This window comes from Ranitomeya variabilis, chromosome 4 (assembly GCF_051348905.1).
Source record: "Ranitomeya variabilis isolate aRanVar5 chromosome 4, aRanVar5.hap1, whole genome shotgun sequence".
In the NCBI taxonomy this organism is placed as follows: domain Eukaryota; kingdom Metazoa; phylum Chordata; class Amphibia; order Anura; family Dendrobatidae; genus Ranitomeya; species Ranitomeya variabilis.
In genome coordinates, this window is record NC_135235.1 from 551176861 (window position 1) to 551189968 (window position 13108).

The window sequence follows — 13108 nt, forward strand, 5'->3', positions numbered from 1 at the left end:
TTCAAAATGTGGTTCGTTTGCATGGTATTCCGGAGAATATCGTTTCTGACAGAGGAACCCAATTCGTGTCTAGATTTTGGCGGGCATTCTGTGCTAGGATGGGCATAGATTTGTCTTTCTCGTCTGCTTTCCATCCTCAGACTAATGGCCAGACCGAGCTGACGAATCAGACTTTGGAGACATATTTGAGGTGTTTTGTGTCTGCAGATCAGGATGATTGGGTTGCTTTTTTGCCTTTAGCGGAGTTTGCCCTCAATAATCGGGCCAGCTCTGCCACCTTGGTGTCTCCTTTTTTCTGTAATTCGGGGTTTCATCCTCGATTTTCCTCCGGTCAGGTGGAATCTTCGGATTGTCCTGGAGTGGATGCTGTGGTGGAGAGGTTGCATCAGATTTGGGGGCAGGTAGTGGACAATTTGAAGTTGTCCCAGGAGAAGACTCAGCTTTTTGCCAACCGCCGGCGTCGGGTTGGTCCTCGGCTTTGTGTCGGGGACTTGGTGTGGTTGTCTTCTCGTTTTGTCCCTATGAGGGTTTCTTCTCCTAAGTTTAAGCCTCGGTTCATCGGCCCGTACAAGATATTGGAGATTCTTAACCCTGTGTCCTTCCGTTTGGACCTCCCTGCATCTTTTTCTATTCATAATGTTTTTCATCGGTCATTATTGCGCAGGTATGAGGTACCGGTTGTGCCTTCCGTTGAGCCTCCTGCTCCGGTGTTGGTTGAGGGCGAGTTGGAGTACGTTGTGGAAAAAATCTTGGACTCTCGTGTTTCCAGACGGAAACTCCAGTATCTGGTCAAATGGAAGGGATACGGTCAGGAGGATAATTCTTGGGTTACTGCCTCTGATGTTCATGCCTCCGATCTGGTCCGTGCCTTTCATAGGGCTCATCCTGATCGCCCTGGTGGTTCTGGTGAGGGTTCGGTGCCCCCTCCTTGAGGGGGGGGTACTGTTGTGAAATTGGATTTTGGGCTCCCCCGGTGGCCACTGGTGGAATTGAACTTGTGTGCATCATCCCCTCTGTTCACCTGTTCCCATCAGGATGTGGGAGTCGCTATTTAACCTTGCTCCTCTGTCACTTCCATGCCGGTCAACATTGTAATCAGAAGCCTTTCTGTGCATGTTCCTGCTTCTAGACAACTCCCAGCTAAGTCGGACTTTTGTCCTTGTTTGTTTTTTGCATTTTGTTCCAGTTCACAGCTGCAGTTTCGTTTCTGTGTCTGGAAAGCTCTTGTGATCTGAAATTGCCACTCTGATGTTATGAGTTAATACTAGAGTCTTAAAGTAATTTCAGGATGGTGTATTGATAGGGTTTTCAGCTGACCATGAAAGTGCCCTTTCTGTCTTCCTGCTATCTAGTAAGCGGACCTCGATTTTGCTAAACCTATTTTCATACTACGTTTGTCATTTTCATCTAAAATCACCGCCAATATATGTGGGGGCCTCTGTCTGCCTTTCGGGGAAATTTGTCTAGAGGTGAGCCAGGACTGTATTTTCCTCTGCCAGGATTAGTTAGTCCTCCGGCTGGCGCTGAGCGTCTAGGGATAAAACGTAGGCAACGCTACCCGGCTACTGTTAGTTGTGCGGCAGGTTTAGTTCATGGTCAGTTTAAGTTTCCATCCTTCCAAGAGCTAGTTCATATGTATGCTGGGCTATGTTCTCTTGCCATTGAGAACCATAACAAGCTTCTGCCCCCTGATGACTACCCGTTTGACTATCCCAGCATGTACTGGGATTCTCAAACAAGGTGTCATTAAAAAAAGAAGTATAAAAAAATTAAAACAGTTAGAGTAGTGAGGGAATGGTAGGAAATTTTTGTATTTAAAGTATATTAGAAAGTGTGGTGTGTATATGTGTGTATTATATAATCATAATGATTTATACAGGAATGAACACCAAGTAATTAAAAGAAACAGGGAAGCATGGCGAGAACTGGCCTACAGAGTATCCAAGGGTCAAATGTGATTGGATAGAATCAGAATATATGATATATATTATATATAAGTACTTTCACAGCACAAAACAGCTTACATTGCTATTTGCATGTTCTAGACTTGATGAGTCTGGTGTACTTATTTTTAAAATCATATGAGAATGGGTATATAATCCTGAAAATACAATGTGCAATTGATGAGTGATGATCTGATAGAGCTGGACTCCTAAAATGCTCATTTTTATTTTAGGCAGGGAAACTTTCAAAAAGGATTATGCAGCCGTTCTTACAGATTTTTTTTCAATGTAAGTACATCAGGCTCATCAGACAATTTAGTTGTTTCTGTACAATGATCAGCAATGGCTCTTCGATTGGATGATCATTGAAAGTTAACGACTGGCAATCGATTTCCTATATAACATTTATGGAAGTTCATTGCTGACAATTTATTGGTTAGTGTAACAGGAATCTAACTCTGTAAATAAATGGACTTTGGACCAGTTTGCACACAGCATTGTCTTCTATGGGAATTATAATTTTGCTGTTGATTTAGAAAGATCGCATTTCCAACGTGACACATGAAGCAAATTTTCCAAAATTTGTCAGTTTCCGCTCTACAGTAATGAGACACTGTTTAACCTAAGGGCTCATTTATATTCTCTGATAATTGTGGACAAGCATTGCTTGGAACATTCGTTTTTTGGTCATTGGCCAGCAATGAAGCCTAAAAATGTTTGTTCTCGACAGCACATCGTCCTCTGTAAACAGGTGATGTGCTGCCGATAACTTGATATTCCGGTTGCACAGAATGATTGTATTAACACCAGTTGGCTTCTGTATGGCGAATCTGCAGTGGCCACGGCGGCACATGTAAAACCCAGCTAAGATGATCATTTTGTCATTTGTTTCCAATGAGATTTAGCAGAATTGTGAATGCAGCTCTTGACTATATTGTGATGTTCAGACAGACATAGCGGATTTGTTGCCTGCTATTGAAACTTTGTTCTATACATAGGAGTAGAGCTGTTTCCTTCAGCACGGATTTTTATAAGCCCCATTCGAAAATGTGTGCAACCCATCTGACACATGTGAACACACCCTGATATGGGCTGTTCCTCAGGATGAGTACAAGACAAGTAATTAATGTAACTATAAACCTAATCATCTGTAATAAATTACAAAATGATGATCAAAATGTTACCTTGGAGAAATCACCGGCTTCTTCTATATAGGTTGTGTGTACTTGACGTGTGGAAGCCTGAACATGCATGTAATGCTATATTATCACGTGGCTGAGCGTTTTATACAAAACACCTGTACAGGACTGATGACAAGTGTGATCGTGCTGTACCTATAGTGTAAAAATTAAGATCTTGCTTCTGAAATTCCTATATTCCAGCAACCAATAATCCCAAAATTTTGTTAAATATTCTTAGTCCATTAGTTGTATCTGTTTCTATGAAAACTGCTGAATAACCAATAGGATCATTATTGCAGTTGTCACTTGGTTTATCTAACAGCTTTCACCAACTCCTGAATGGTGAAAGTTCTTAGTTTTGTGTGATTCAACCCCAAAAACTACAGTGATCAAAATTACTGTTCTTGTGAAGCAAGTAGAAGCTGAAATGATCTAAAAGACCTGAAGTTAAAGATGACACATTTCCTTTGTATTTTAGGCAAAAATATATATATTTTCTTCTTTTACATCTTAAAAATAATGAAAAGGAAAATGGGCTGATGCAAAAGTTTGGCCACCCTGCATGGTTAGCACCTAGTAACACTCCCTTTTTGAAAGTATCACAGCTTGTAAACACTTTTTGTAGCCAGCCAAGAGTGTTTCAATTCTTGTTTGAGGGATTTTCATCCATTCTTCTTCGGAAAAATTTTCCAGTTCTGTGAGATTCCTGGGTCATCTTGAGGTCTAGCCACAGATTTTCAATGATGTTCAGAGGGGACTGTGAGGGCCATTGATAAACCTTCAGCTGAGGTACTCTATTGTGGATTTTTACGTGTTTAGGAGCATTATCTATTTGTAGAAGCCATCCTCTTTTCAACTTCAGTATTTTTAAAGATGGTGTTATGTTTGCATCAAAAATTTGTTTCTACCCGTGAAATGTTCCCCATTCTATTGGCTGCAACCAACCCCAAAGCATTATTGATCCACCCCCATGTTTAATAGTTGATGAGATGTTCTTTTCGTGAAATTTTTCTCCACACATACCTTTGAGTATTGAGGCCAAAGATTTAAATTTTAACCTCTTCGGTCATCATAGTTCTAAGCAGCTGCTTTGAAGAATCCATGGCTGCTGTTTTTTGGCACAAGGTTAGAGGAGGCTGGGTTTTTATAAAGCTGGGAAATTTGCATCACCTGGCCTTTCCTAAAGATGATAGTGAACAAGCCATAGCCCTAACAATCTAAGGTCTGAAACCTTGGTCAAAGTTATCTGAGCACACAAATCTCCAAGGGTGCCAGAACTTTTGAATCTGCCCATTTTCCCTTTTGTAATTTATAAAATGTAAAAAATGGAAAAAAAACTTTTTTTTCTAAAATACAGAGGAAATGTGTCATCTTTAACTTTAGACCTTTTAGAGATTTCATCTTCAACTTGCTTGATCTTGAGTAAAGCCTCCCATGCACATTAGTTTAATCTTTTGACCTGCAGATATCTCCGCTGTCTCTACCATACAGGCTAAACTCAGGGAGCACAGACATATCTAAAATGTGGATCCTTTAAAGTGAACCTTTTATGTAAAAAAAACACTATTTACCTGCAGGTTAATATTTGTCCTAAAGCCATGTGGCCGATACACTGAAAACTCGGCTACAGGGAGGAAATAAACTTTACTCCTCCTGGCAGCCTCTGGCTTTCAGTCATTGATGTGCAACTGGAGCGGATTCAGTCACCACTCAGTATATAGTTCGTTTCCTCCGAGCAGCCGGGCTTTCAGCCATGGATGTGCTGCCGGCGCAGCTTCAGTCACCGCTCAGTACATAGTGAACGGCAGCTGTAAGCACGTCTCGACACTGACTGACAGCCAGCTTTAGCTAGGGTATAGCTATAGCTGTCTCACACTATATACTGAGCTGTGACTGAATAGTGTTTCTTAGCATGGCACGTTCAGTTTATCTCCCAGGACAATTCATTGTCCGGAACTCACACACATATTAGATTGACAACCAATCCCTCTGATATCGACATTAGTTTAATATATATGGGGGCTCTACTGTACAGTCTCCATTAGTCCACAGCTGCAGTCAACATTTTGCTGGTTGCTATTGGAAACAGTCTACCACCATGTCAACAGATCCCTGAATTCCTGTAACAAGTGCTGCAATGGTGAATGTCTGTTACCTGATTCAACCACCATTCTCCTTACATACCAATACGTCATGTAAATGCCCAGTCTATTAGATCACACCCTGGCACAGCCAGAGACCACTCTGCTCATTCATTCCTTTTCTAGGGAGGGGAAGATAATCAAGAAGTATTTTGTAATCTAGAAGGAACGACTTCTCCTGCAGCCGCACCCCAGAACAGGATGGGAGAGTCTCCAAACATAGCGCTGTCTCATTTATTACACAAGACGTTACTTCTACCTGGACATTCTAGTCTTGAATAACGTGCTTTGGTCAAGATTATCTGCCAGATTGACTGCTAGATAATAACTTACATTGATAGCGTTTAAGGTAGATTTCCAGTTACAAATGTCCTTAAATAATTAAGTTCTGCAGCTTTCCTGTATACCTCATGCTTCATTCTTCATCTATAGCCTTCAGAAAACACTGTGTGAGACTCAAATCAGAGGATGCACTACTGCAAAATCCCTCCTTAATAGTGAAAGGGCCCCACATAAAATAAAAAACCTCAGAGACCATTGTCATTCCTCTGATTGTGGCTCTGTGTATCCCGCTATGCTGGAATAGTAAGGGCTGCAGACAATATCGCGTGACTACTGGTAAGCACAGCGTTAACATCAGAGGAACAGTGTTGGTCCAAGAAATATTTTTGTTTTTTTCTTTTATGTAGGAACTTTAGCTGTTAAGAAGTGGTTGTCCAGTAGTGATCGTGGTTGGACGGTGTGATTTTTACGGGGGGTGTTTCAGCCAGGGCAGGTGGTGGCATATACCACTGGCCACTGGGACTATAATGAAGGTACCACAGTAGTCTCTGGTGAACTGTGGTTCCTTCTGACTTGTGCCTCACATAGCGTCATGGGCGGCCTAATTCCTTAGGTACCATCACAATCTAGCTTCCGATGGTGACAGGGAATTCAGGGCTAGACACGGTGGTCTTGTTTCTGATGGACAACCGCTTCCCCTGTACTAAATCTGTCAAGCATCAAATTTTGTCTCAACATTCCTGACAATTGTCAGTAGGATATAGGTATAATTAACTTTTATGGTTTTAATTTTTGTACTTTAGAGACAAGTTGGGCTCTACGATCACTGCTGTAAAGCGTTTCAGTGTATCTAACCCCAGCATTGTGAATTCTCCCAATTTTTTTTTTGATATATGGATGTCTAGTCGGAGCTTTGTGTATTGCAGTTATGATGACTCCGGAGGTGTTAGGCTGACCCTTTAACCCATACTGTTCTACTAGTTGACTTTGCTGCTTGCTTCCACCCTTCCCGCTGGCTCTGGGCCCCTCTTTCTTCACTCCGTGCTTTTGCTGACATTGAGGTATAAAGAGGCATTATATAAAATTTGGGAAAGGAAACTCGACCTATTTATAGCCTTTATTCCGAATCCATTTAGAGCTTTCCCCTGCTTAACCCAAGAGTCGCCTCAAGGTCTAGAATTATTCTTCACTGTCTACGAGAAAAAGCAATGGTCAGTTTTAGACATTTTTTTGGTCTGTGACTGTTTAGAAGAGATGCTGTCTCTGTCTGGATATCGTTAGTCAAGCAGAGGAAAGTCTGTTTTCTGTTTGGAGGGGTAGTAGTTAGATTATATTATACTGAATCATGGCATTATTATGGGCTGTCATCTTGGGCTGTACACGTGTGGTGTTTTTTTTTATACTGGTCCATCTTCTGTTTGGTCTTCAGGCCTCTTGCTGTAAGACCAGGACTTACAGAAGAATTTTTGGCAGTAGGCCCAGTCCACGCTGGCCTGGGTGACTCGCTCACCTTCCATTTGCATTGGCTGTCCCTCTCCGATATAAGGGCATTGAAAAGCAGTATGCTAGGTAGCCCCAGAAGCTCAGCTTCTCCTCTGCTTCAGGCCTGCAGCGCATAACCCACACTACACAACCAAAACTTCTGTGGAAATGACACTGTTACATTAATCCTGCCAATGAGAAAGGTGTATGACCTTGCTACTACCATTACACGCTCAAACTGTCTGTGGGAGCCAGGGACACCCCACTATCTATAACTCAGGGCTGTGTCTCCCCTATTGCTGTGTTGGTCAAGATGTCGCCACAATAAAAATGCCCACCACATACATTAGATGAAAGTTGGTCGACCTTGCAGACCATCTGTGGAGGCCTCACTTCTCTACCTTGACAGATGATGTCAGCGAGAGAACGATCAGGTAATTGGAATTTCAATGCCTCATCCTTTTGTTTTCAGTGGAAATAAGGCGCTGCCAGAGCTGTTTGGCAGTGGCTTTGCTCCTCATATTCCATTGAAAATACATTTATACATGAAAAGAGGGTAGGTCGGCACTACTAATACTTGCAATCAAATTAATGGAGTAACATTGTTTAAGTCCTGAGTCAGTTATAACATAGCCGACAGGCAATATCAAAAAGAGGAACTTAGAAAAAACTGTGGCACTCACCCCGTGGCGAAAAAATGATTCCTTTATTATATATTGGGCGGAGGATACAGACAGACAGAGAAAAAAAGAGTAACGGCCGTTTCACTCTGCCAAGCGCTTCATCCAAGCTCTCAAATGATGATGGATGAAGGTTTGGCAGTGTGAAACAGCCGGCGCTCTATTATTCTGTCTGTCAATAAGAAGGTAGAACCATACTAGTCTTCAGTAGGGTTGAGCGACTTTTGCTTTTTTAGGATCGAGTCGGGTCTCGTGAAACCCGACTGTCTCGAAAGTCGGATCGTGTGAAATCGGCCGATTATTGTGAAAAGTCGGGGGCCAACCGAAACACGAAACCCAATGCTCCTCCTCCTCCTCCTAAAATGGCGGGGAAAGCGTCATATGAAACGCGACTTTGGCGCGAAGATCGCCGACCGCATGGCCGATCCCACAGTGGGATCGGGTCGGGTTTCATGAAACCCAACTTTGCTGAAAGTCGGCGACTTTTGAAAATGTCCGATCCGTTTCGCTCAACCCTAGTCTTCAGGTTAGAGTCTGCTTGCCTCCATCTTGCCTTGGCACGTCTTGTTTATCCTTCTATTCTTGGATCTCATATTGGGTAGGTTCAGTCTGGTCACTTGGGCATCAGGTAGAAGCATAGGTGTGATTTCATAACGCCATGTTTGTGCTAATTTCAACATTTTGAAAGGCACCAACACCCCTCTCCCCATTGTGCTTCACTGTTTAGGTCTCACGTCAATAAAGAATCCGTGAAGATACTAAAACTTGGAAACTTCATACATATTCCAAAACAATAAATCGCCTCCACTAACCGCCCACACGCCACTTTAGTATCGTGAAGGATAAAAAAAAATTCTGGGAAATGTATGCATATGATTTACATAATATAATGTTTAAATCATCAGGGTGCCTTTAATTATTACTATGGTAAGAAAATACAGCGGGCCACCTGTTGCAGGTAGATGCAGCTGTGGCTCTTTACATTTGGTGCCTGCAGTGAGTGGAAAGAAATCCATTTATGTGATTGTCTCCCCGGGGAACAGATGAAAGACACGTACATGTAATCTGCACAATAACATGAATAATTTTCCCTATATTAAATGGAGTCTATCACCCCCCAAAACTGAAATTGAACTGGGCTTTCATGTAGGAGACTTGGCCCCTATAAAAATCCTACTGGCGCTGTAGACTTTAGTCATTTTGTCTCCTATTTGAACAAACATTTGGTTATATAAACCCTTTTATATAAAAAAAATATATAATAATTATTAGATATGTAAATTAGGAGGCTTCAGTGCACTGTTCCATCCCCCCAATTACTATCCTCTGCCCCTTCCCTCATGGTGATTGACAGCTGCCTTTTCAGAGTGCTGCCTGATCTAACTCCCCAGCCCTACATATTCTGATGATGCAGGGGCCAAAATGACACAGGACAAATCCCCTCAATGAATATCTAAATAGTTAAATTTCAATTTTGGAGTAGACTGACTCCCTTGCAATGAGACTCATTAGTTATGCCGATTCCTGGCAGGTAGATGTTTCAAGAGATTGGCTTTAACAAATGTACAGCATATCTTCCTTTTTCTCTGCTCCTTCTATTGTTCTATTACAATTCTTAGCCTCTCGTTACTTTATCTCTCAACCTCTTTTTTTTTTTTTTTTCTATAAATTCATTATTTTATTCTTGCCCTTTTCCCAAAAGTGCAAAACAAATTCAGGGAATTAAAAAAACAAAATTTAAAAATGTGTATTAGAATTTTTGTATAGGTTGGGCTGATTGCTTTGGATTGTGGCTTATAGACCATGATCATAATCAATGGTTACGTTCTGTTGAGCAGTAGATAGTACACTGCACGATGTTGCATCTTTGGAGTTTGTGATTTTTGTGATACATTTCCAAGTATAAATTGTAGAACAGCGCCCCCTTGTGGTGATATAACAAAAATGACCACTTATTGGCTGCATAAATTGCCATGACTGTAATCGAGTCAGCATTCTCCCTTTTTTGTCCTTTTTGATACAGGTTTGAGAAAGGGCGTATCTATACCTTTATCGGGGAAGTGGTGGTTTCTGTGAACCCCTACAAGAATCTTCCAATCTATGGGAAGGATACAATAGAACAGTATAAAGGAAGGGAGTTGTATGAAAGACCTCCACATCTCTTCTCCATCGCAGACGCAGCTTACAAGGCCATGAAGAGACGCTGTAAAGACACATGCATAGTGATATCAGGTATTGTCTCTATACCTACTCTTCATCTTTGTTTCATAACATAGCATAATTGTCAATCACCGATTAGGACCGCCCACTGGACTCCTAAGCCGAAAAAGAATGTAAATTAATTAAATATACTATTTTTTTTTAATGCAAACCTATATCAATCTGATCAGCTCCTGCTGCCCTATAATATATATTGAGGATCACATATGCTCAATGTGAGAGGTTCCCTTTAATCCGCACAGAATGTTGGACCATTAACATGGTATGATGTAAAAATGAAAAACTCTTTTGTTCCAGTTTTTATTACCCCCCACAGATATCTTCAGTGTATATTACATTTTTCTTACAGTTATAGAAATGATTATTTCTTTGCTTGCAGGAGAAAGTGGCGCCGGGAAGACTGAAGCCAGTAAATATATAATGCAGTACATAGCCGCCATTACTAATCCAAGCCAGCGAGCCGAGGTGGAGAGGTATGTATATGTATGTACAGCATGTGTGTGTGTATATATATATATATATATATATATATATATATATTATATAAAGCTGAATGTGTGTATGTGTGTGTGTGTGTGTCCGGGATTGGCATCTGCACCGTCGCAGCTACAGCCACAAAATTTTGCACAGTCACACGTCTGGACCCTGAGAGCGTCAAAGCTATGTTGTGAGGTGAAATTTTAACCCCGCGCTTTCCAATTCACCAAACAATTTTGCCCCTATCTACATAATGGGGAAAAAATGAAAGGAAAAGTGTTGGAGGCAAATTAACAGCTGCCAGATGTGAACAAGGGGGACTTAAAGAATGAGAGCGATGGCGCCAAAGAGTATATACTGTACAGTTGCTAAGGTGGGGCCCCGACATGGGATAATCACCACACCACCACGGGGATATGAACACACACACAAAATGCGCCACACTCTACCACGTGCTCGAACACATATACCACCCTCAGCGCACATTTCACCACACATACACCAACCTCGCCACATAAAAGTAGAAACACAAAAGTCGCCGCTCAAAACTCGCCACGTGCAAAACTCTCCACATGCAAAACTCGCCACACGTGCAAAACTCGCCACACGCAAAACTTGCACACGCAGAAAAATTGCCACATGCACAAAAGTTGCAACACATGCAAAAGTTGCCTCACACAAAACTTGAACATACTCAAAAGGCATAAAACTCGCCATGCGCAAAACTTGCTGCACACAACTTGCTACACTAACCTGTCACATGCAACTCGACACACAAAAAGTTGCTACACGCATGTCGTCACACAAAACTCATCTCACAAAAGTCGCTACATGCATGTCGCCACACGCAACTCAACACACACAACTTGACACATGAAACTCGCCCTAAAACACACACAAGTCTGGTATTATCCTTCAAAAATAAAAATCTGATTAATAAGCAGACAAACTACAAGAGCAACAAATGTACCATATAGGAAATACGGCAGCTGTCAGTCACATGACCAGTCTATTATGTGTATGTGTGAGCTAATATATACTGCCAGGGGGTGGGCTTACTGTTGGCTGGGGATTTATCAGGCTGCCAATTTAGCTTACAAATACTGAGGTAAAAATACTGACCAAATAACGTGTGAACGAGGTCTAATACAGGAGGAGATGACATACAGATATACACTATATACAGGAGGAGATGACACACAGGTATATACTATTTACAGGGGAGATGACACACAGGTATATACTATATACAGGAGGAGATGACTTACAGGTATATACTATATACAGGGGAGATGACACACAGGTATATACTATATAGAGGAGGAGATGACATACAGGTACATACTACATACAGCAGGAGATGACATACAGGTATATACTATATACAGGAGGAGATGACACACAGGTATATACTATATACAGGAGCAGATTACCTACAGGTATATAGTATATACAGGAGGAGATGACATACAGGTATATGCTATGTATAGGAGGAGATGACATACAGGTATATACTATATACAGGAGGAGATGACACACAGATATATACTATATATAGGTGAGATGACACACAGGTATATACTATATACAGGAGGAGATTACATACAGGTATATACTATATATAGGAGAAGATGACATACAGGTATATACTATATACAGGGGACATGACACACAGCAGGTATATACTATATACAGGGGAGATGACATACAGGTATATACTATATACAGGAGATGACATACAGGTGTATACTATATATAAGGGAGATGACAAACATGTATATACTGAGGTGAAAATGAGAGGTGTGAGGTGAAAATGAAAAGGTGTGAGTGCAAAATGAGAGGAGTGAGGGAAAATAGTGGAGTGATCAGAAAATGACAGATGTGAGGTCGAAATGACAAGTGTTAGGGGGGAATGAGAGGAGTGAGGGGGAAAATGAGAGGTGTGAGGGAGAAAATGAGAGATGTGAGGGGGAAAATGAAAGATGTGATGGGGAAAATGAGAGGCGTGATGGGAAAATAAGAGAAGTGAGGTGCTATAACTAACCACAGATATTTACTATGCCCAGGCAACGCCGGGCTCTTCAGCTAGTATATATATATATACAGTGCCTACAAGTAGTATTCAACCCCCTGCAGATTTAGCAGGTTTACACATTTGGAATTAACTTGGCATTGTGACATTTGGACTGTAGATCAGCCTGGAAGTGTGAAATGCACTGCAGCAAAAAAGAATGTTATTTCTTTGTTTATTTTTTTTTTAAATTGTGAAAAGTCTTTTCAGAGGGTCATTTATTATTCAACCCCTCAACCCACCAGAATTCTGTTTGGTTCCCCTAAAGTATTAAGAAGTAGTTCAGGCACAAAGAACAATGAGCTTCACATGTTTGGATTAATTATCTCTTTTTCCAGCCTTTTCTGACTATTTAAGACCCTCCCCAAACTTGTGAACAGCACTCAAACATGGTCAACATGGGAAAGACAAAGGAGCATTCCAAGGCCATCAGAGACAAGATCGTGGAGGGTCACAAGGCTGGCAAGGGGTACAAAACCCTTTCCAAGGAGTTGGGCCTACCTGTCTCCACTGATGGGAGCATCATCCGGAAGTGGAAGGCTTATGGAACTACTGTTAGCCTTCCACGGCCTGGACAGCCTTTGAAAGTTTCCTCCCGTGCCGAGGCCAGGCTTGGCTGAAGAGTCAAGGC

General features: G+C 41.6%; 1 protein-coding gene across 1 annotated transcript in view; it reads left to right on the forward strand.

Annotated features, from left to right (window-relative positions):
* MYO1D (myosin ID) overlaps nucleotides 1-13108 on the forward strand; it is a 108992-nt gene that overhangs the window by 49207 nt on the left and 46677 nt on the right. The window contains exons 2-3 of the mRNA XM_077252661.1: nucleotides 9733-9941; nucleotides 10309-10402. Of these exons, the coding sequence (XP_077108776.1) occupies nucleotides 9733-9941; nucleotides 10309-10402 (303 nt within the window). The remainder of the gene's footprint in view (nucleotides 1-9732; nucleotides 9942-10308; nucleotides 10403-13108) is intronic.